Source organism: Maylandia zebra, linkage group LG3 (genome assembly GCF_041146795.1).
Source record: "Maylandia zebra isolate NMK-2024a linkage group LG3, Mzebra_GT3a, whole genome shotgun sequence".
Lineage (NCBI taxonomy): Eukaryota > Metazoa > Chordata > Actinopteri > Cichliformes > Cichlidae > Maylandia > Maylandia zebra.
In genome coordinates, this window is record NC_135169.1 from 32,626,226 (window position 1) to 32,652,172 (window position 25,947).

Below are 25,947 nucleotides of genomic sequence, written 5' to 3' on the forward strand. Positions count from 1 at the left end.
GCTATGTAACCATTTCAGTCAGTGCTCTCACTATACAGGGAGTGCAGAATTATTAGGCAAATGAGTATTTTGTCCACATCATCCTCTTCATGCATGTTGTCTTACTCCAAGCTGTATAGGCTCGAAAGCCTACTACCAATTAAGCATATTAGGTGATGTGCATCTCTGTAATGAGAAGGGGTGTGGTCTAATGACATCAACACCCTATATCAGGTGTGCATAATTATTAGGCAACTTCCTTTCCTTTGACAAAATGGGTCAAAAGAAGGACTTGACAGGCTCAGAAAAGTCAAAAATAGTGAGATATCTTGCAGAGGGATGCAGCAGTCTCAAAATTGCAAAGCTTCTGAAACGTGATCATCGAACAATCAAGCGTTTCATTCACAATAGTCAACAGGGTCGCAAGAAGCGTGTGGAAAAACCAAGGCGCAAAATAACTGCCCATGAACTGAGAAAAGTCAAGCGTGCAGCTGCCAAGATGCCATTTGCCACCAGTTTGGCCATATTTCAGAGCTGCAACATCACTGGAGTGCCCAAAAGCACAAGGTGTGCAATACTCAGAGACATGGCCAAGGTAAGAAAGGCTGAAAGACGACCACCACTGAACAAGACACACAAGCTGAAACGTCAAGAACAGGCCAAGAAATATCTCAAGACTGGTTTTTCTAAGGTTTTATGGACTGATGAAATGAGAGTGAGTCTTGATGGGCCAGATGGATGGGCCCGTGGCTGGATTGGTAAAGGCAGAGAGCTCCAGTCCGACTCAGACGCCAGCAAGGTGGAGGTGGAGTACTGGTTTGGGCTGGTATCATCAAAGATGAGCTTGTGGGGCCTTTTCGGGTTGAGGATGGAGTCAAGCTCAACTCCCAGTCCTACTGCCAGTTTCTGGAAGACACCTTCTTCAAGCAGTGGTACAGGAAGAAGTCTGCATCCTTCAAGAAAAACATGATTTTCATGCAGGACAATGCTCCATCACACGCATCCAAGTACTCCACAGCGTGGCTGGCAAGAAAGGGTATAAAAGAAGAAAAACTAATGACATGGCCACCTTGTTCACCTGATCTGAACCCCATTGAGAACCTGTGGTCCATCATCAAATGTGAAATTTACAAGGAGGGAAAACAGTACACCTCTCTGAACAGTGTCTGGGAGGCTGTGGTTGCTGCTGCACGCAATGTTGATGGTGAACAGATCAAAACACTGACAGAATCCATGGATGGCAGGCTTTTGAGTGTCCTTGCAAAGAAAGGTGGCTATATTGGTCGCTGATTTGTTTTTGTTTTGTTTTTGAATGTCAGAAATGTATATTTGTGAATGTGGAGATGTTATATTGGTGTCACTGGTAAAAATAAATAATTGAAATGGGTATATATTTGTTTTTTGTTAAGTTGCCTAATAATTATGCACAGTAATAGTCACCTGCACACACAGATATCCCCCTAAAATAGCTAAAACTAAAAACAAACTAAAAACTACTTCCAGAAACATTCAGCTTTGATATTAATGAGTTTTTTGGGTTCATTGAGAACATGGTTGTTGTTCAATAATAAAATTATTCCTCAAAAATACAACTTGCCTAATAATTCTGCACTCCCTGTATAGAGCTTAATATAACTAGAAGTAAAAGTGTTATATACACAAATCTCCTACGTTTCTGTGGATTTGTTTGCACTTGGATGCACAGGGGTTCTGGTTGTAAGCAAGAATTGCTCATTTACATGTCCAAAACTACTAGAGCAACCTTTGCAATCACTTCAGTTGTATCTTGGTTCAGAAAAGGCCTTTTAAAGAGTAAAATGGGTGAGTATGATCAGCCCATGCAGTAAAGTTAAATAGGTTCCTTTAAGCTATGAAAACAGCTGGCAAAAAGTTGAAAATACATTAATGTAACTTACTGTAGGAAAGGGGTATTTTTTAGCTCCCGTTTTAAACCACCTCTTGTGATTTAGTCCAATATCAAAGATCAGCTCATTTTATGTTGCAGAAAAATGCTGTTAGGTACTATAATCGTTTTGAACCTTTGCAATCTACATTACAAACGTTGTCGCTTAGAAGTTGAGGGTGTAGCACACTTCTGATTACAAGGTGTTTGCACAGGTCGCCTAGTGCAACTCAGATTGGTGCAATCATTCAGTTTGGCAAAGGGCTGCAATCAATCTGAATCAGTCTGCGCCAATGAGCCAATCTCCTTTGTGACACTTATTTACATTAGGAAACTCGAGTTGGTTGTTGAGCACCGATTTCAATTTGCAGTTAAATCACCATCCTGCAGCAACTACGTCATGCTTGGTTGATTCTGGTTGGACTGTAAATGTAGTTAATGTAAATTTCTCTTTATGTAGTTGAAAAGGGATTTGTAATTCACCCGATTATCACAAACGGATTGCACATATTTGCCAACTTGACTCCATTCAATCTCAAAGTGATAGCGGACTGACCATTAACTCACCAAAGTCAATGTGAAGCTGGCAACTTTTTGCGTGTGGTCACAAACCAGATCCCTGGCTTCAAAGCAAAGATTTAAAAGACAAGGAGACTGCAATTTGCACAAAGTCATGAAAATCAAAATACTATTTTCCATGCTGGGAATGTACCATTACAGTGTACAAAGAATAAATATGTCAACTGCACCAAAACTGGTTAAAAAATGTCCATTTACATTCCAGTACTACACGTCATTAACTTTTTTCTTGTCTCTCCCATATTTTGTGTTCTGCCCTCTTTATTCCCTACCTCATCCTCTTCTTTTCATCCTCCAACACATCAGAGTCAATGGTGTTCCCTCTCTAATGGTTAAAAAGTTGAAAAGGAGTTTGTCCTTCCCATCTTGTTCATGCTCATCTTGTCCTAATATTGTAGGGCCTTTATGTGGTCAGCAGTGTGGTTTGGTGGTGGTGATTAAAACTGTGCAAAAGATCCCAGATGGAGACAAGGAGAGACAAACTCAAGGGTCGCAAGTTAGTCTAAATAAATGGGAGGAAGGTCATCCGGTGCGGAAAGGGCAGATAAAGCTGCTGTGGAAAATGAAGCCTTCATTATACTTTGCTGTTGACACAGACAACTGCAGACCCAACCGCTGAGTAGTCTTTCCTGTTAGATTTCTTTGAAGTTTGCCACCTGGGGCGCTTGCACAGTTGGTGCATTGTAATGTAAATTCTAACGAGTCCGTGCGGTCACACAAAACAGGAAGGCGCACGTTCTCTCCCACTCACCGTCTGATGGGGAAAATGACGTTTCGTTAAAGCTGAAAGTATAAACAAGGCTTAAGAGAGGAGCCAACACTACCGCTTTCATTGTTCCTTCATTGTTCAATTCATTGTTTCATTTTCCTTACACAAAAAGTCTGTATGTAGGCAAAATCCTTGTGTTCACCGAATTACTGGAAGGCCCATCTCTTTTAACTCTATTTTGGTCTCCATCAGCTCCTGAGTGGAATAAATGGCTCTTTTGTAGGTAAATTCCCCCTGTGTACTAAACAACTACCACTTCTGCAGTGTTTATCTTGAAGAAGAAATCTTTAAGCGTCAAGAATCAGCTTTTGTTTGCAGATGTGTTACTACAAGAACAACCTCTAACAACAAATCACTTTTTAATATACTAGATGTATTAGTTCCACTTGAAGCTAAAAGCAGCTTCTCCTATTTTCATCTTCTTATTTTGTGTTAATCTTTCCAGCAGACAACCACACACTCTTCACTAATTAGCCTTTAATCTGGTTACTTAGTAATGAGATTACTGGTAATCTGCATGTAGAACCACTAATGTTATGCAGAGCAACACCTCACCTTATGCACTACAGAAACTAAACTTCATAAACACTTTAAATTTAAAAACGTGTGGCTTCTTCAGCCGGTCTTTGCAGCACTGACAGCTGCTCATTTGCATCACCGCGACTGAAATTTCTGTGCAGAAACACTGAATAGAAAATCTGCCCGACCCGCACCTGACACATGGACATACACAATTTGTGAAATGTAAATTACCTTCATCAGGGCTGCATTCATACAGCTGTTGGATGCATAGCGCTTCCATCCCACGCACACCCACTTCCTTAGTGGTATGTCTGCAGGGATTGGCACCTTCCTTCTCACCCCCTAACCAGTTCATTAGCGATGCCCCCTCCACAAAACCGAGCTCACAATATTCTGGGCCTGCACTTACAGAGCTTTTAGAAACACGAGTGCACAAACGGGCCGATCTGTGACTGAGAACTAAGTGTCTGCAGTCCATCCACGCGCTCACACACAACTTTTAATCACAATGATCTGGCTGTGAGTGAGAGTTAACACTTCAAGAGGCTTAGTAACATGAACTGAACTTTAAGACATTTCAACTTGGTTTCTGGTAGGGCAGTTATCATCTGAGGAAAGCTTAGAATAGTCACACGCACATTAACAAACACACTTTTGTTACTGCAAAATTAAACGTATGCGCAAGTTAAAAAAAGAGATCTGTAATCACTCATCTGCCTGCTTTCCTGGGAGTTCGGCTGTTAGTCTGTTCTTTACATTGCTTCCTCTTTCCCACGTTGTCAAACTCAATGCTGACATCATTACCCTAGTCCAATCATCTTCTTACCAGCCTTCTTTTAGCCAATCAGCCTCCACTCTCTGCTCTGTCATTCTCCCCTTCAGACTTCAGACAACCCAAGCCTCCATCCTTACCACAATCAGTGTCTAGACTACGGGGGTCCTGACTAATAGCCAAATACATTAATTTTTCCATCTCAATAAATCAATAACTTTTTTTTTTTTTTTTAAAACACACCTAGAGTGTTTTAAAAAAAGCAAACCCATGCCATAAAACTCCCATCACACAGTTTTTGTGCTGATGTTAATACAAGAGGAGAGTTGGAGTCCTGCAGGTACCGACTCATCACAGCGTCAGTGACTTTTACACACCAGGAATCAGCAACCTCGCTCTGTAAATGGTCTTCCACTTTGTGCCCCAGTTGTTGTGGTTTTTAAACACTTCAACTTTGCAATAATACCAGGAAGGAAATCTCATAAACTGACTTGTTGCAACGGTCACATCCTATTACAGTACCATGGGCTTTAGAATGGCCCCTTCTTTCACAAATGTTTGTAAAGGCAGACTCCATAGCTAGCTGATGGGTTTTATACACCAGTTACACTTGTACGGTGGCCCTGAGAGGTCAAATGCACTGCAGCTAAAGTAAACAACAGTCAAAAGAAGAACACTGAATAAGGCAGACAAAACAGTCCTACTCGCGGGCTACCAACAGCTGCATCTATGAGGTGGCTGTACCTCAGGTGGTAGAGGTCACCTATTAATCGGAACGTTGGTGCTTTGATTCCCATCTACTCCAGTCTGCACACTACTTCAAGATACTAACCCCAAGTTGCTTGCTGATACATCAGAGCAAGAATGCATGTGAATGTTAGATAGAAAGCACATACAGAGAAGCTTTGAGTGCTAAGATGGAGTAGAAAAGAGCTACATAAGAACCATTCCATTTACCATCTATGGTATCAATTCAGAAATCCTAGGTGACTTTGCTTTCTTAAAGTCACAAGTTTTTCAGAAAACTTGACCTCTGGCCCCTGAGGTCAGATTCTCGTAGATGCACATGTGGTATCAATTGAAATTCCTACGTTGCTTTGATCTCGAGTTACCGATTTCACAACTTGGTTGTTGGTGTTGCCCACCTGCTCGCCCATCCATCAGGGTTACAACCCCATCTGACTTTTACGGCTGAGGGGTAACATGTAAAACCACAAAAAGTGCAAAGTTCCAGATAGTAATTAAGAGAATTACCAAAATTATTACAATTCATCTGTAAGGGAGACACAATGGCTTTAAATTTCATCTACATGAGCTGCTCATGGTTAACTAGTGAAGGCTGAAACCTGAGATGCAGGCTCTTTTTCCCAGAAAAGTTTTTCCCTTTAATAAACCTTGTTGGTAACCTCTGTGTTTTATAGCTCTAATGTTGTGGGAAGTAAGTAATTATTTCTCTGTTGTCACCATCATGTTGCTGCAGCCGCTGTATGTTGACAGGGGTGGTTAGGTTGCTATAAGAAGCCAGAAAGTGTCTAAATAAGCCCAAGTTTAAGTGTAAAAGGCAAGAACAAACTTGCCTATTCAATATAACCCAATGTACTCCTTACTACATATTCAATATTTTATATATACATTAAGATAATAGCTGCTGGCTAGCTGGCTAGTAAGTTGTTACCCAGGTGGCTTACAGTTAAGCTAACACAACGAGAGCAGGAAATAAGACTTTAATTATTTGAGTCATGAGTGGTAGGCACACAACAGTAGCATACATACTGTTTTTACTCCTCCCGTTTTCATCCTGTATGTGCTTGCTGTTGGTTGAGCTTGAAGTTCCTGCTGTGCCTTTGAGAAGATACAGCGGACGGTCAGCTTCACACATGGATAAGGGTGTGGGGGAAAAAAAGTCCATCTTTGCTTGCCAATTACACTGAATTGAGAAAGTCGACCACTTTATCGTGTTTTATAACACACAACAGTTTTCATTCAACATTATAATATGACTTTGTGACTTTGGGGTTTGATTATTTTGGGACACATGTCTGGTATGCAAATTTTATGAACCTGCCCTAACACCAAGAAAATAAGAATCAAATTTATGCAGCGCTTTCTCGCTGCATCCACCTCTTTGTTTCAGAGTTGACCACAGACACTTAGCCCGAAACAAGAATCTTCATACTGAAGTTTGCAGTTATGAATCTGGAAAGTTACACTCGGAAGACTTTAAAGGCACCGTTAAAAAAAACACCAACAACATGAGAAAAAGAGATAAACAACAACAAATCTGTGACACTACTTCAAAGTGAGATGTTATTTCAAGTTGCTGTTTATGTTATTTTAAACTTATTTACCAAAGAAAAAAGAATGTTGTAATAACAAAGATACATTGATTAGTGAACAAACATTCTCATAGACTTAAAAATTAATCCATTAAAATGACATTGGGGAGGGCACTTGTTTGTGGAAGCCGCCAAATTGCCCTACAATCTTGATTACAGTGTCCCAGATGGACATCACTCTTCTGCCTAATCGCGTTTCATTTATGTGACTAAAGACCAACTACATACATAGTACGCCTTATAAGTCACTTTGAATTTAAAGATCACCCCTGACCTTAGGTCAAAGGTGATCTTTAAATACTCGTCCACAAGTTTGAGGTGCTTGTTACACTGAAACTTGGGCTTTCTGGCTTATTATAGTAACTTAACCCCACACTCCCCCATCAACAGAGTGACTGCAGCAACATGCTGGTGACAACAGAGAATGAATTACTCACTTTCCACCATAATAGAACTACAACACACAGAGGTTACCAGCAAGGTTTATTGAAGAGAAAATCTTTTCTAGTAAAAAGAGTATCACTGCAACTCATATTTCAGCCTTCACCAGTTAACCATGAGCACATTTATGTAAATGAAACAACGCTTGACTCAAACACGAGTTTCTGGAGCCAACTTCAGTGATCAATTTTGCTTTAGTGGCATGATGAACCTGATGTTTACGATGAATGAACATCGGATGGATTGCCATTGAAAGCTCTCCAATATTTTTAGTAGATCAATTTGAATATCCTATCTCCCATCGTTCTCAAGTTATACTGTTCACGACGATAACACCCCACTCGACTTTTTACAGCTGAGCAGTAAAAAGCTGTGGGATTTGTAATCTTCAAAGATTCATGGCAATCCATCAGACAGTTATAAACACATTCCTCAAATTCATGACGTTGGCAGAGGAAAAGCAAAAAAATTTCTGGGAAGTATTTTTAAAAGATGTTACTGCTATTCAAAAATAAGTTGTTGAGACACTTCAGTTTGGGTCTAAAACGGTGCAATATGTCAAAACAACTGAACATAGTAACAACATTATGAATTCGAATCTAGCAATGCATCTCTACTGACAGATATCCCACACGTTACATTCACAGATAATAATGTTGAAAAGAAAAATAAAGAAAAAAAACAATGAAATGAATAAAAGTTGATGAACAACCACCTCTATAACAAAGCAGCTGTAAAGAACTGTAAAAAGAAAGTAAAAAATAAATAAATTGTGCAGTTAGCAACATGGTTCATTATCATTACTATCATCTAAAGATCAAGCCTGTATGATAAATCACCCTGTGACAAGTGTCACAGGGTGATTTATCATTAATATTACAACAATGTTGGGCCTTAGGCACCTTCCTTTGTTGTTGGTTCCTCCAGGGTTTAAGAGCCGAGAGCAGAAAGATGCGCTGTCCGATATCATTGTTCTCTAAACTTTAAAGCTGACAGAGAAGATTAGCAGGAATGAAAAGACTTTAATCTTGGACTCGATGTTTCACAGATACTACCTATCAATTCTGACAGAAAGCGAGGGGACGGGTACACCAGATCAAAGACCTACCTCTCTCTGTTATATCTGCCACTTGAAAACATGCCATCCAAAGAAATTAAGCCCTTATGTACTATTTCTGAATTTTTAAGCTAATACGCCACAAGAGATATAATCTGTGAAAAGTAGATTTGTTTTTTGAAAAAGAAAACAAAACTTAAAAATATTTTTAATCACTCCTTTTATAAATGTAGCCGGTTGGAGGCTTCTTGTTAGAAAGACATGTGCCAGAGAAGTAAGATCTTGTATTGGCAAACCTTTAATCAACCTTTTTACAGCCTTTGTTGACATCCACTCTGAAACTACACCTGCACCCCATGACAATAAAAGTGGAATTGAATTTGGTTCTCTGGTGTACGTGACACGCATGACGCAAACTGAATAACAGGCTGGAAGCAAACTGGTGCAGAGTGTTTCTTATCCAGAGCGTGTGATGCTGCCAGACAGCTGAGCTTAGGGTGATCATTTTAAGTAAGTGCCTCCGAACATTTCCAACGCGTCATCAGCGAAGCACCTCATGACTACATTAATTCATAACAGACAGACATATAAACAAAACACACATAATCACCAGACTAAAAATAGTCTTCAGTCTTCCTATCCTTCACAGACGGAGGTTTAACATCTTTATTGCTCTTGATAATTTCCCCTTGTCAAATAATTGCACAGCATAAAAGAAAGAAGTAACACGTGTGCTTTTAGTGTCCCTCAAACCACCAGTACTCTTAAAAGGGAAAATGAAAACCTAGGAGCAAAATGGAAAAATATGATCAAAAAGAAACTGCCTGTGAGCTGCAATCGCTGATGAAACTTGGTTCAGTATTTTGTTTGTATATCATCAAATTATCACGATCACAAATTTCTGTTGAAATATGGCGATATCTTTTTGAGACTCTAGCCTACCCCTATTACTTAAACATTTACAAATACTAAAATTTGAGAATTACATCAGGAAAAAAACTACAAAATAAAATAAGTACTGACTTTTCATAGCATGTTGATGTAATTTTTGACTCTACTTGTTACAAAAGCTTTATTTTATTTATTTTTTAATGCCACCTAATCTAACACGTCCTCTTATTAGCTCTCCATATCCACGTCTAGTAACATCCTCTAACTAAAATATTCACACAACTTAGACATTGTTTTGTGTCTACACTAATCACACTGCTTTTTATTTTGTAGACTGATAAGATAGATTGATCGATCTAATGTGTCATGTGAAAACTGAAAACAGTCTCAATCATCCCGAAGACTGAAGAAGTCACTTAGATGAGAGATGAAATGTTTCTCCCTCTCGACGTCCAGATGAACAGAAGGGGTTTTATTCATTATTTTAGCGCTCAGTACTGTCATCTATAGCACCAAACAACAACAGCATGGCACTTACATTGAAGGTGAGACAACGTAAGACATTTTTTCTTCCATTTATATAATACATGTAGCAGCCAGAGGTCAGTCAATAATTGTCCTGCATGAAGATTTTGATAATTACTGACTTTTATTATGAATCCCTAGAGAATTTTATTCATATTAATCCTCCTTCAACACTAACAACAATCTGAAGCAATTAAGTGGAAGTGGTGGTCAACCACAGATATGGAAGAGCCATACAGAGGCGGTATGCAGTAAAGGACAAAGGTGACTTTATTTTCTACAGAGGCTAAGGTCACTGAACATCTGCCATCCCTTGGTGTGCAGTGTGTCTACCATATGGTGGTGGCCAGTGCTTTTTGTTGGGGCCTGCTGAGGAGAAGCTGTCCGCACAGCAGAGAGGAACAGTAGACAAACCTATAGAGGAACGGCCCAGCAGTCGGGTCTGAACTTGAAAAAGCTCAGCAGGCAGTAGAGAGAAGAATGCACTTGAAGCTGAAATCAGCTATGATCAACCCTGCACACCCACTCTGTGGCCTGAAGGTTATCAACAGCAGCACCTTCAGTCAAAGACTGACTGCACCAAAGTGCACATCTGATCACCTCAGGAGGTCCTTTATATCAGCTGCCATAAGACTGTTCAGTGCACAGTGATAATAATATGATTTTATCCACATGTTTGCACATTTGCATGTTAATCACCTACTGTTTTATATATACTGAAGTACTATTAACTTTTTTGAAAGCATTATTATAAATGAGTAAAGGCTATCTTTCTTACTACCATTCGTGGGTTCAATGATATAGAACTGATGAGAAACAGAGTAAAGTGAATTACCTCAACTGCCGTCTGACAGTCAGAAATAGCATCTTATATTAGACTTCCTGTAAGGCGAGACTGTGGTCTGACTGCAACTAATACAGACAATACATAAGAGGAGAGTGGTCTTCAGACTCTTTAGCAGGACACAGGAAGTGAGATAAAACTGTTCTACAACCGCACCGATAAAAACGCTAAAGAAAAACTTTACTTGATTTAAATTCAGCCGTCATTGCCTTCAAAGCTCCTTGTGCAACTCTGACCTTCTTATCTACATCTGGATATACTCTAAAGTCCATTCCCATGTTCACGTATCTTCTCCTCTGTGTCTAATCAGCAACTTGAAATTCATCTTAGGAAAAAGAAGGTTGCAGAGAGCCAAATTTGGCAATAGGGCACAGTGATGAGCTAAAATCATGGCCATATTTCAAGTCATTTGGATCAAATGTGACATGTCAGGATGTTAGAGCAGAAACCTCAACTTCTGCAGGAAGAAATTTCAGGGCACAACCCAGGAATGTTTAAAAATAAACAACAATCACACTTCTCTGACTCCTGACCTGATGTAGGCTCTTCCACTAAAACCTGCACCACGGTCGGACAGAGACTCGGCTCTCATCATTAGCGATCGTCCTTAGTATAAAAGTCAAATTGGTTTGAAGAATGAGTTCACGTTTGTGCTCAGCTGGTGGTCTGAACAAGATGTCAAGGAAACAATCTGTCAAGTCCTTAAAGCCTCACAGTGCTTCACAAGCAGAAGACAGGAATTTAGCTGTGGTGGGTTTTGTTTGGGGTTTTTTTGGTTTTCAAGGAACAAGTTGTGAAACTTTTTGACTGCACTTGTTATAAAAACAGTTAAGGTAAAAAAAAATTAAAATCAAACTGAGCTACATTAAAAGACATCTCTTTAATCTTCAGTAACTATTAAGTGTCAAACTATTACAAGGTTAAACTAACCTTGACCAAAAAGTTGCCATCATCTTCTGGAGTCACCATGACAACGGAGTCATGTAGCTTTTCATCGAAATGAACGTGTGAAGATGCAGCGTGGGGTTCCTCTGAGAAGCGCACGCCTCCTGCCTTAGCACAACCTGAGGAAGAGGAAAGACGGAAGAGCAGCTGAAGGTCTGCTATGTACAAATATTCACACTGCATCCCTTTAAAGGGAGAAAACACACATTAAGCAGCCGGTTGTTTCCTTTAAGTGATGTAATGGAGAGTTGCTGGAGAGCACTTCACAATCACTCATGCGCATGCTTTGCTAGTATGCACCCTCTGGGTGCTTTAAAGCCTTGAAAATGCACACACAAACACACATCAGGCACAAAGATTTTATCCCCTTCAGATATTTTTTTTTTTTTCTTTTTCTTTTTTTTTTTTTTTAAGTGACCATCTGACTGGGCCAACGCTCATTTCGCAGCATGAGACAAAGACACCAAACACATACCCAGAGTCTTAAAGCTATCTTTACCCACAGGATAAACAGGGTGATATCACATTACAGACACCTATATGTGAATCTCACTGTTACCTCAGTGTCAAAATAAAAGAGTTAAAGGTTTGCAATCTAAACTTCTGATTTGGCCTTAGATTTTCGTGTTATCATAGGACACACTGACACATTTTTATTTATTTTTCCTCTGCCCAGGCATTCATCCCCAGTGTGAGAGAATGGAAAATCCTTTTCCAAATAAACAGCCCTCCACAAAAAATAATAATTCCCTGAAAAAACAAACAATTTGTTCAAAGGTCTCCTCCATAAATTTGAGCCCCTTTCAAAGCATCTCCTTCCCAGAGCCTTTCAACACCAGCTAAACAGCAAGACAGGGAGAAATAGTACAAAGAATATACCTAAGCAACTTTTTAAATATTTATGAAATACTCTATTAATAGGACGATATCCTTTAAGCCACCGTGAATGCTACTGCCCATAAAAACACTTTAAGTGAGTGATGCTGCAGTGTGTGAGTGCACGTCTGAACCCTCAGTTGTTATCACACATGAGCTTCCAGAGAGTGAGTCACAATATCAGAGATATCAAGTCAAGAAATTGTCCTAAGATGCCCTATTTTAACATGTAGACAAAAATCAGGAGATAGTCCCCTCAAGAAGCTGGAAATACTCAGTTTGGTTTCGGGTGCTGCCTTAATAGAGTATAAGGGAGTCAGCATACATCACGCCCACTCCATCAATTCACTAGATAATCACCAGTATTTATCTCACGTGGGCACAGTTCAGCATCACTGGGGAGCTTGCAGGTTAAAGACGGTTAACTGTTGTGTGTCCTTGTAGCTATGTTGTGATCCTCTAACACTGTGCAAGGCCATGCGAGTTTGGTTAATAGAGAACTCTGAGGTGGTCATAAACAGACGAAACAATGCAGCAAAGAAAGAGGGTGGAGTTTGCTTTTTTTGTTTCTTTTCAATATAGTACGATTATAAGAATGTCTGTATGTTTTGTAACGTTCACACGAGGTCTGCAGCATTAAGACGAATCATAGCGGTGGAGCAGCAGTGCTATGATTGGTGCTAGCAGACTGGAGGCGCCCTCTGACATCTCCTGTGGAGTTAAACGATAGTTAATTACGGTTTACATATTTAAATATTCCTAATGTATGTTGGGCTCTAATGAGCGTAAGATCCCCAGCTCGGTCCCAGGAGGAGACAATTCCCTTCAAGGTCGAATCAGGAAGGAGACCTGGCATGAAAAAATAAAAATCTGCAACTCAAACATGTGGAGCTACCTGCTGTGAATAAGGAAGCAGCCCAAACTAGCTTTATATACAGTGAAAACTATCTGCTGCTTCCTGTCAGTGCTTTGCAAGGATAACGGTCCTTTGTGTTAATATTCAAGATGTTAGTTTCTAAAGATAACAAGGAGGCGCACTCACAGCCGGTCACTTATAGCCACTAAATCTGAAGAGTTTGAGGAGTTGAACTTGAACTACTTGATCGATAGCTTTACTCCAAAGAATCCCAGAAGGAGGTCAGTGCTTTAGCTGAAGTAGGACATTTTTTAACCACTTCTATTTCGATTAAACAGTTTCTGACACCTTAAGATGGATATACTATGCTTCAGATGGCATGTAAGGAGCTTTACTTTCTCTATTTATCATTTAACATGTCATAATATTAAATACAACTTCAAACTAATACAATCTGCAATAATGTCATTGTTTAACCAACCTCTGTCTGCACAGTTGTATGGTAATGGTAAATGAACTGGTTCTTGTTAAGCACTTTTTTAGCTGTACTTGAGCACTCAAAGCCCTCTATACAATCTCACTCACAAATTCATACAAGCTCTTCTACTTCTGCTGTAGCATTCACACATATTCTCAAGGAAGTTGTTGTTGTTGTTGTTGTTTTTAAAACTGTGTTTTATCTCTGTTTAATCTCTAAAAAAGACTGTTTGACAACAAGGCCCACATGTCTAACTTGGATTTCATAAAGCATTACTTCACCATGGAACAAACTTTGCTGGGTTACTTCTTTGGCTTAGGTGTGTTTATGTTCGGAGTCACAGTGTAACAGGCCCATGCACCACCACACTGAAAAGCTATCTGGGATCAGCATTATTAATTCAGTGAGCTAAATGTCACCAAAGTCACACTCACTCCAATCAAGGCTCATTTACAGCAGTCAGAAAATTAATGTCTTTTTTAATACATTTTCTCATTCGTGGTGTGCAAGAGAGTAATTTAAACCACATTTTGTTTCTTGCCAAACTGACAGTTGGGGAGATTTATTTCTTTTTCTGAAGTCAAGTCTGAAGTTAAACTATCCTCACATTTACTGGCAGAGGGTTTCCCTGCCCTTCAGATCTGGACCAGAAATGTTACTTTAATTTAAGCACAGGGTTTTTGTCAAACATCCTCTGCCAAATTATAATAAGCCAACAGTTGGTGAAGCTGATACCATCTGAATTAATTACCAATCTAAGACAGTGAAGCTAGGCAATATCCTAGCATTTGTCTTGAAGAGCAGATTAAATCAAAAATAATGAATTTCTTATCTCACAGAAACAGGAAACCAATAGTAATCTGAAAATAAAGACATATCAGATTAATATAAGCTAAATTTATATAAAGGCCAGTTTCCTGACAAGTGAGCATATTAATATGCACAGGTTCAATTTGTGTAAGGTATAACTGATCCAGCTCATTTAATTATGTAGCACAACCTAAACCTACTTTTTTTTTTTGTTAAAGTAATCAAATAGAATTTTTGTTTAAGGCTAGCTCCTGTAAAAATAACCAAAGCCCAGCATGTGCAGCAGAGCTAGTAAAAAGAAATGAAATAAAGTAAAAACTTGGATATTCTACATTCATTAGGTAATATCAAAGAAAACATCACGTGCAATGAACTTGCAATTGTGTTGCCTTTGAAAGGTACAGGAACTAGAACTGCAACAATTTGGATGGTTGGATGGCACAATGAAATGGCAATAACAAGGAGACAGTCTACAGTTTGTGACTGTATGGGGTCAAATTGGTAATTTCATGTTTGCAATAATCTGTCAATTAACTCTAACAACAGGGCGAAAATATCAAATTTGTTGCTGTGTACAATGAAATCATTCATATTCAACTCATATTAAATCCTTTAGATATATTCAGATACTCGGTAAAACCTGGATCTGAAACTAAAATTCCTCTATAAATAGTGATGTAGTCACTGCAGGATGGCAAATTAACTACAGGAGTTTAAGCACTTAAAGAAACACAAAGAAATATAACCATAATACAACCACTCAAGAACCAATTTAGTCAAGTGCCCTATTGTAAGACATCGCAGACCAGTCGCACTCATCAGCACAGACTCACTCCAGTTAATCGCACTGTGTTGTGATCTGTTTGTGAGTGACTGCACTAAGTCAGGTCTCCATTGTTTGGAAGCAGCCTGGCTCCCAACAGGCAACCGGGGCAATCACCTTGTTATTGAACACTTGTTAACTAATTTGCCTCAGACAGCAAAAGAGTTCAAGTTCACCGAGCAAACATCAATTTTTCCTTGGGGCAAGGAGGTTAATGTCAATAAAGGTTGCCGGCAGCTGCTACTTCCTTTTCAGTGGCAACGGTGAATTCATTTTAAAACGTCTTGCCTTAACAAGTAAAGAAGTCAAAAGATATGAAAATGTTCTTTCATCTTTTTCCAGTAGTTCTTCAACTGATTGGCCTCTACTAATGCTAACCGAAACTGGTATTGATAACTTATCTTTACACCAACGTGTTGCACTTTCTCAGAAAGTCACTAACATTCATTTTCTAAACAGAAGCCCTCTAGTGTTTCAAGAAACTTATTTATGTGGAACTAGTCTCTACTAGAGCAGTTTTGCATGATTTACAGTTTAAAATAATCCACATTTATCCATTAGTGGGACTTGGTGGAGCCCCTCAATTCAACTTGTGTCTGACACAAGTTCTTTTAGCTCCTCTCCGTTTGAGCAAACCTTCCTCTAATTGGCTGTCTTTAACAAACAGCAGGTTTTAAGAAGATGGGTGGAACTTCTGTGGTCATATTAAGCGCTATATGACTGACATAGCCATGTAAGGATACCCCTCTCTATGACATCATTCAAAGCCAACAACAGAAAAAAACTGTCTGCAGACAAGCATTTTCAGACATTTTAGGCCTAAACTTTGGTCTCACAGGGAATACATATACATACACAGACATCATTATGCAAAATGCTGGCTATGTTGGCCCTAACAGCAGAGATCACTGTAACATCCATCCATCCATTCTCTTCCACTTATCCATGTCAGGGTCATGGGGGGCCTGAAGTCTATCCCAGCTGTAGCAGTATAACTGAAAATATTAATAAAGCAATAAGTTGTTTTTATAGATACAAACGTCTGCTGTAAGAACGATGAGTACATATTTTTAGAAACAAGCCCCGACGTGACCGTGCATACCATAAGTGGCTCTCCAGTGCAATCCAGTATTCAAACTCATAGCACAAGACTGATGCATTTACCTTTAGTACATATACTAACACAGCCAGCTACATTTACACAAAGCACAGGCATTACTGTCACTCTAGTTCCATTTAACTTTTATTCAGACTCATATTAGAGATTAGAAGTGCTTGCTATCAGCAATCTGGGTCACAGTAATGAGTTTGTGGAGTTACATCATGTTCCATATGTGCAGGATCACTGTGTAGAAATAGAACTGGAAACTGAGGAAGGATGTTTCATATCCAAAGCTCTTTATATCAAAGAAAACAACAAGAAGCCTTTTAATATTAACAATATCCCATACTCGAAGTTCTAAAACAAGATAAGCAAAATGTAAACTAACTTTAAACTGAATTTATTAGCCTTGTTATCCTAGACAACGCTACCTTATAAGTCTCCAGATAAAGGATGAGAAGAGTCAGAGTATGTCAATATTATCCGTAAAATGAGTTTTCTTATCTGATCTGTGCCTTTTTATGAATTCAACACATACCACAGTATTAATAATGAGTCTTTCCCAAGTCACGATATTCACCCTGATACTTCCATATTTGATTTTAGGAGCACAGTGTTTGGCATCAGGTATTTGACTTTCAAACATTTTTCAGTACCGTAAATGTGCTCATTCAGTTCTCAATGTTACTATAAAAATACTCTAATGATTAAAGGAATACTACTTGTTTCATGTTTAGGGTAATTAGTTTAGGCAAAGAAAAAAAATAGAATAAATCTGTGACAAAAAATTCCCAATTTTAAATCCTGTTCAAATAAAAGAAATTATTGATGTATGCTACATTTTAAATACGTCAACACTTCAAAGTCACATTATAACGTCACAATTAAAAGGTTTATCTTTACATTTGGAGCAGTTCATATAGGACTGGGGAGTGTGCAGCTACTGGGATTGTCTCAATTGACAATGAAGATCAAATTGAGATAAACCATCATTTATAACCAATAACAATACACACATGAAACCTATATCTACAAAAAAGAAATAAATAAACAAAAAAATGCTGTAGCAGGTCCAAATGCAAGAAACTGAATAACCTCTGAATGATGGACCTGAAGTTTTTGGATTCAGGTGAGTCACCATTATTAAACCTGTTTTTTTTTAACTTACGTGATTTTTTTTGTTTGTTTTTTACAAAAACCTTTTAATAATTTAATTAGTTCATAATTTATGTGCACATTTTCTTTTTACCTTTATTGAAGACACCCAGAGGTCAGAGAGGTTTTATCTGATATCATCATTTGTTTTATAGAACCATTACAAATGCATTTCTGAATCAGCTATAAGCTTAAATTCATCAGCTCCTGTAGGAGTAATGCTTTATACTGATCAAGAGCAAATCTTTTAACATCTACTAGACATTTCTTGTATCTTATTTTGGAGTATAGAGTACCAATATACGTGGGAAACTTAATAACATTTGAAAAATAGAGCCTAGAGCTCTCTTTTTCCTTTTTTATTCAAATAGAAGGTGAGTGGATACAATGATATAATGATCACCACACATAATTTAAACTTCAGCAATAATATGTATGCATTTTTTCTTTCTTTCTGAGAAGACGTAGCTCTCTATCAAATATTAAGCTTTACTATAGTCATCTAAATCACATGAGAGCACTTTTCACCCTGCTATAAGGCTTTTTGAAGGCTTGAAGTTCATACAATATGGCTTCATGGGAGAGTAATTACTCATGTAAAGGCAGACTTTTTGCAGTAAAGCAGCCTTTCACAGTCAAAACGATATGCTATAGCTTGAAAAGTCCGATTAAGAAATGTGCTTTTATCTACAGCGAGTCTACCTGAACTTTGACTCCATGTGAAAAAATTAGCAGTTTAAGAAAAAAAAATAATGGCATGAGTTGTAAATCTAAGAGCTGTAATGTTTTGCTCAGAAACTAACAAATGACTATGACGCTACATGTGTATTTACAGATCCACTCGCTGGCCACTTTATAAGGTACATTTGTTCAACTGCTCAGTATTGTAAATATGTGATCAGCCAATTATCTTGCAGCAACTCGATGCATTTAGGCATACATACTAATAATGACTTGAAGTTCAAATTGAGCTTCACAATAAGGAATAAAAGTGACTTTAAACATGCTGCTAGTGTTTGCTGTTTTTATAGCCTGGTTTCACTCAGTGGTGTGGTAAAATAAGTGTGCTGCTTCCATATTTGGTGGGGTTGGTTTTCTCATCTATTTTGAAGGACTCTGCTTTGTTGGAGGTTTCTAGAGTACCTTCATTTTTAGATACTAAATGTTTGGAGCCTGGCACAGTGTTTTCAGACACGCCCGGGCTTGTATAGCATCGCTATAGCAATGATATGACATTTTTTATATTATATTTATAATATTATTATCACTGACCATATGATATGGCCCAGCCCTGGTTGTTACTACAGTTAAGATTTACCACTGATATTTTTATGTCCCTACTAATATTTTGGGGGTGTGAAACATGGTCTCACAAATGCAAAATGTAAAGAACAATAATTAGAAATACAATTCAATGAAAGAGCAGATCGGCTGAGTTCAAAGGACACAAGGGGATGATTGAAGAAGACTTTTAAAGGGCAATGACTGCTCAGCAAATTAAGCATGATCATCTTAAAGAAACTGAAAGCTGCAATAAATACAACTAGTAATAAATAAGTCATAGGTTATTTTTTTTTTTTTTATTTGTTAAAGGAGGATGGATAAAGATGAGTGTTTGCCACAAGCTGGCGAGCCAGTTAGGAGTTCAAAGAAAGAACGAGACGTTTTTACACAAACAAATCACAGATGATACTGTTCTCACAGATGGAAAAAAAATGAGTCATTGAAATTTGACTAGCTGTTAGTACACTTGGACGGCGCACCTAAGTACAGGCTATGTGGGGTAAACATTATACATGAAGCCTGTTAAAGTTTTTTATTTTTTTTATTTGCAGTAGTAACCATGCTCACTGTTTGGTTAGGTCAGGGTTTTCACTCATTCGTTTGAATTTAGGCTGATGTTCTTCACTATCTGTTGCCAAATTCCAATTTCATACTACAGCTAGGCAGATATCACTCAAGCTAGTGTCCCAGCCTGAGTAATATCTGCTGATATATTATACAATGCAGCTGCCTAAATCCACAAAGATCCATAAACCTCAGAGCCACAGCAGCAAATAAAAGGTCAGCAGATCACACAGCCTCTACACAAACAAAACAAATCTAACAAAGCCACTAAGACAAACAAATATATATCTATGGTTGTTATCTGAGCTGCTGTTAGAGCTGTCCAAATCCCGCTTTAACCCCTGGATCGTACCAAAAATGCATCTGTAGCTCACAGATAATGTGTTTACTTGTGTTTTTATGTAAACAGGCTTCTAGATTTTTATCAAAAAAGATTTTATAACCCTCTAAAATGCTAATCTTCTTCAACAGGGTGATCCACTCTTGCCAAAAGTAATGCTGCAGCCATCCATCACCTCCATTGCTGATTTAAAACTGTAACTTCCAGAGGCCTGTACATCTAAAATAGCTCATTCATAAACACTTTTCAGTTTTATCATTCATCTGGTGTCATGTTCCTATGAATGCTAAAGATCTACTCATCCAGACAGACTTGGCGGTAATTTCTTTCACTAATGAATCCACTCACAAAGATCAACAAAGGCAATTCTTTCTTAAAGACACTCAAAAAAATATATCTGCCCAGATTGCCGACTTTAAGTTATTCCCCATATAATTTTTGTTACATAAGTACAATGTACTTACATTTAATTTAATCTGGTCAAATGAAATTCACTAGACCAAGCACATTTTTCTTAATGATGAATTATTTAAATAAATTAACCTTTGATTTTATATATTTAAGTTGCATTTGACTGAAAACCTATTTACAGATAACCTCTTTAACACAAGCATTTCGTGTGTATTTGAGGTACTTTCACATACAAGAACTGCATCAAAGGCGCAGATCTGAGCCAAACCCTAACCCTATCATTATCACAATACTGAGAGCTGGCACTGCTTAGACTGGTCTCATATCCCCGAGTTAGCACAAAAAAGAATGTGTACACACAAATTAACACGCAGCCCTGCTCAACTGGCTTATTTCAGATTAATATACATCTACTTATGTCCTTCCACTAATCTGCCCGTCAGCATGTCCCTTTCTGCTTTGCTGAATATTACTGTAGGCTGTTAGCCTATCAGTCTAATCCTGGTGGGTTTAGGAATCAAGTGCAGTGTTTGCAGACTGGACGTAAAATATCATTACCTCCAAAAATTGCAAAAAAAAAAACCCCAAAAAACCCAATCAGCTGTTATTAATGAAAAAAACTGCAGTTAATAAAAAGATAAAAAATATTACCAGTGTCTACTGTTAACATCACACCAACTAACTGCAAGCTTCAATATTTGGTAACAACTCTGAAATGACCCACCTGAGACTCTCACATTTTACCACATTTAGTAGCACTCTTTGTGGGAAGAAGAGAAAAAAACCTTCAATTTTGCTTTCAGCACACTGCTGGGCATGGTTAAAGTGCGATCACACACGCTCATCTATGTCTTCCTGTCTTCTTTTAGCTTCTTTTCTGTCGCCTTTACATCCACTGACCTCGGCCCTAAGTAACACAGACGTGTCCAAGCCCATGAAGTGGTCCAAGCTACAACAAATATAAAATTTCATATGAAGACAACTGAGGGAGACTGATCCCGCTGATATGCAGCAGATGAAAGCGCACAGTAATTTACAAAATCCTCCTGGGAAAAGATTTTTAAAAAACAAACAACAACAATAACATTTTGTGTGTTACAGATTACCACAGATACTCGCACACGGCAATGTTCAAAAGGACAAAAGAAGATGATTGAAATCTCCACAGTAAAATTTTTACTGCTTATTATAAAATACTTTTACTGTACTAAAGGTAACAACTTCTAAGACACACTCTTCCTGTGATATCTGAGCCAATCCAAACCCTGTAAAACCAGCCATCAGTGAACCTAACAAAGGTCTGCAAAGTGGTCTGTGAAGGCAACAAGTATCCATAACTACTGCAAAGGAGATTAAGTTTTCATAGAGATAAACACATAGTCATTGTTCCCTGGCATGCCTCACTGTACCATTTCTGCTTTTCAATCAAAAAAATAATTTAAGTCAGGCTGTGTCATGGCTGAAATGGTTAATCTGTGGTTATGCGTCATCATGAATTCTAACAGGGAACTAGTTACTCTATTTTTTTCCTTTCGTTTACCTTCTAATAAACAATGAATACAGAAGAAGTGCTACGTCAGTTAGCCAAATATGAAGCATCTAAAACTGTAGCTCATGTCCAAGATGAGTAAAACTGTTTTTTTGTTTGGGTTTTTTTTTTTACGCATCTATATATAGTAATGTGAAAATGAAAGTTTCACACGACTACTCATCATTTCCTTTCCTATCCTTTCCTGTGAAAAACAAACCCTTACTTACCCTTTACTTACTTAAGAGGGCAAGTAGCAGTTTAGATATTCCTAATCAAATCTGTTTGATTAACTGATCATCAGCAAATGTGAGCACCTCTATAAAAGCAGAAGTTTTGGCAGTCTGCTGGTCTGGAGCACTCAGGTGTATGTTAACACAAAGCCACAATGTAAGCAAATTAGCCTCATGGTCAGACCATGTAACGCTCAGAGAACCTGCTCAGAAAAAACAACAAGTGCGACATTCAAACATTACAGGCCTCAGTGGCATGTTAAATGTTAAAGTGCATGAAAAAGTTAAAGTTCATCATATTAGACAAAGACTTAACAAGTATGGCTTGTTTGGAGGGTTTAGCAAGAAAAAGCATCGTCTCTCTAAAAAGAATAAACCAACTCGGCTGTAGCATCTGAACAGGAATTACAGGAAAATGTGTTTTGGACAGATATGACAAAGTGGAAGTGTTTGGCCATAATACACAGCACCACGTTAGGAGAAAACCAAACATACACAGCACAGTACAACGCATACCAAATGTCAGCATGGTGGTGGAGGCATGATGATTTGGGCTTGATTTTCAGTCACAGGACCTGGACATCCTGCAATCACCGAGTCGACCATGCACTTCTCTATATACCAACGTATTCTACAACAAAATGTGAGGCCGTCTGTGTGACAGCTAACGCTTAGCCCAAAGTGAGTCACACAACACGTACAGCGGCAAATCTACAACTTACAACTTGTGTGTACTCAGTTTTTCATATGACTGTGCGTGATTTCCTGTACCAAATGTATCAGCAAACTGGTTTCCTCTTTCAGTACCTCCCCCCCTTCCCAAATAACTTTATGCAAATTATTTTTGCAGTCTGTTGCCACACGACTGAGTTATTCAGTAGAACTTAAAAAAACAAAAACATTCGAATCTCGGGTTAGTGTGGGCTGCCTATATGTTGAATATTACAGCCGTTGCTGTTTGTCTGTCTGTCTCACCAGTTTAAAGTGGGCATTTCCTGTTTCTAAAAATTGCAGGCAATCACACCATCATCTGGCACATTACTACAGAATGACTTAGAAGTACTTTTAAAGAATGCATACAACAGTATACACTCACTTTTCTTTGCAGTAGCCATCTCACAGGAATGAGTCCAATACAGACACACTTAGTCACACACTGTCACAGCCTTGTCATCTCAGCAGTCCGACCTCAAAACAACTCTGCAAAAAAAAGGGAAAAAAAAGAAAAGTTAAGAAGTTAGGAGGCAATCACACAAGGGGGTGACAACAGAAAACAAGAGGAAGATTTACAAAGATTTACATGAGCGAAAAGTAAAAACAGTGAAATAATGGCTGGACTCCCTGTGCTTGTTCCTAAATGCTCAACCCCCCGTTAGCGTGTATTTCAGCTGAGAGCACAGCTGTCCTGTACTAGTCAAGCCAGGAGAACCAGAGACTCCCGACAGAGACTTCAATTAAAGGAAAACAACAAAACAGTCTAAGAGGATTAGCTAGGGGCTGAGGCTGCTGCTGCCAGTGGGCTTCGCACAGATGGAAAATCTTCATTATAAACACGGAGAAACTTTAACTATATTTATGCAAAGTACAGTGCAGCACAAGGTAGTCATAGCCAGTACATGAAAGACATAGCATGCAGATCTATTTAATATACTACTACGATAACACTCAAAGATAGAAGTCTTATTTTCAGGCAGTACTGCTGTTATACAACAATAACCAGCAGGCCTGACAGAGTTCAACAAGCAGCAGCTTTAAATAATTTTAACCAACAGGTGCAAGAACTTGTGACATTGCTATAGAATCTTTTTAGAAGTGGCATTTGTAGTGCATCCAATTATTTGATCTGGTGACACAATTTTTAAGTTAAGTCAGGTGTTAAGATTTGGAGCAGCTAATGCTATTATTAGTACAAAAGGATGTTTTATGAAAAGTATGGAAGCACGTGAGTGCCACTTTAAAAAAAAAAAAAAAAAAAATGCTAAAAAAAGTTCCCTCATTGCTTTAACACTTTATCATTTTAGGCCTACATTACAGAAAAAAATTGAATTGAAATTGAATTGAAAGCCTTTATTCTCATTACACAATAATATTCCCTCTCACACCCACGCACATCTTCATACATCATTTTGAAACTTTATATTTCAAGAGAGGACGTGGAAGAAGTTTTTTCCCCCTGTGAGCACAAAACTTGATGAGTTTTCTCACTGAGGAAACACTAACTGTAGTAAGTTCAGAGCAGGGTAGGGCAACACTGACTTTGGTACAGTAAACAGTAAAACAACCAAAAAGAAAGAAATGTTGAAATCCATAAATTGGAGTAGATAGGACCGATTACTTTAAAATAAGCCTGAGCCGTTGATCTAAAAAACAAAAACTCTGGTAGAAAATGTTGGTTTTTCTGTGTCAGTCTGACAATAATAAACCTAAATCCTTGATACAGTACATTCATATATTATAGCACATGAATGGATTGAAAACAAGCAGTCACAGATACAAACCGTCAATATGAAACCATTTTCTCCAATGGTCTGTGTAATTTACTCAAGTGTCAATGTCATCACAGTAGAAACCCACATCACGAAGGGGAAAAAAAGCTTGGCTAATATTTGTTATTTACGTGCACATTTTTGTACATACATACCACCAAGAATATTAAGTGATTTATTTATTTGCTTTCATCTGTCTGAGGTGACACAATCAAACTATCGGACAAGCCCTGTGCTCTTATTTTGAAGGTTCAACTACCTCTTACCAGATAGCACTGGCTCTTCCTGTCTCTCGACAAGAAGCCTCATCGGGAAAGTGTTCCAAGGCTCACCCCACAGCTCGAAAATATATCCAATTTTGTGCTGCAGCTGGTGATAGTAGGTGTACTGACTTGTGTTAGTGTTGTTCCTGGATCATCATAATTAATGTTGGTCCAGGCTAACACGGCCAGAAATCAATCACATTGTTGTGATGTCACAGTATTGTGACGTGGAAAGAAACTTGCCAATGTCTACTCAGGAAAAAACAAACACCAACAGGGTCAAGGTTAGTGTTTGCTGTGATGGTGTTTCCACATTCAACAACTATGACATCACAGCAATGCGACTGGTCACTTGCAATGTTGAACCTGGAGCAGATTAATTATGATAATCGAAACACCAAGATATCAGATTGTGCAGTGAATTGTACTTGCCAATCTGCTCTGAAAACCTTCTGTGAGCTGGAGGGTCACTCGAGCCCAAAGCTGGTTGAAAACTGGATCTTGTGCTGCTACACTGTTAACTTCTTAAAGCTCCAGAACAGAATTAGTGCAGTAACAGGTGACATTTAGCAGGATTTGTTTACAGATTTAAGAAAAAACGTGTGTGTCTCCTTTCGCATCACAAGCGCCCTGCTGAAGCTACAGCTTTTATTCATTTTTTAAAAGTTTTACTTCTAAGACATCAGGGGTCAGTTGAGATGGTCCACAGGTTTGTTCCACCAGGCTGCAAGAAAATTTAAGCTCATTAATTTGAGACTCTTTATGTCATGATAATAACTAATCTCAGCTCAGACAGAAAAATGACTCACATGCATGTTAAATGGGTTTTTTTGCCCATTTTTAACAGAAAAAAAAATTGTATTCCAGTTTGGAATTGTCAAAAAACAAATGCTGCTGACGTTTAATCAGCCCTAGTAAAGGTTCCTGTCCAAAATAAAAGATTTGCCAAGTCTGACCTTGTTCTTAGAAGTCACTAAGTCCCTTTAAATAATTTCTAAAGGAACCGATGAGGTCTGTGAGACAAATGACCCCAAGAATCCCACTTACTGCTTTTTTAGCCAAAGGGAGAAATAAAAGTGGACCAAGTGAGGACCAATGCCAGACTCGACACTTTTCTTGCTGCAAATGGTAAGGTAAGGGTGTAACAGCCTGGAACAGAAATTTTACAGTGTCAC

General features: G+C 38.4%; 1 protein-coding gene across 2 annotated transcripts in view; it reads right to left on the minus strand.

Moving 5' to 3' along the window:
* Nucleotides 1-25,947, minus strand: part of adisspb (adipose secreted signaling protein b) — a 57,450-nt gene that overhangs the window by 19,626 nt on the left and 11,877 nt on the right. For both annotated transcript variants that reach the window (XM_004570720.5, XM_004570719.5), the window contains exons 2-3: nucleotides 23,120-23,223; nucleotides 11,549-11,682 (exon numbers count right to left, since the gene is read on the minus strand). In XM_004570720.5, coding sequence (XP_004570777.3) covers nucleotides 11,549-11,682; nucleotides 23,120-23,138 — 153 coding nt within the window. In that variant the 5' untranslated portion in view covers nucleotides 23,139-23,223. The remainder of the gene's footprint in view (nucleotides 1-11,548; nucleotides 11,683-23,119; nucleotides 23,224-25,947) is intronic.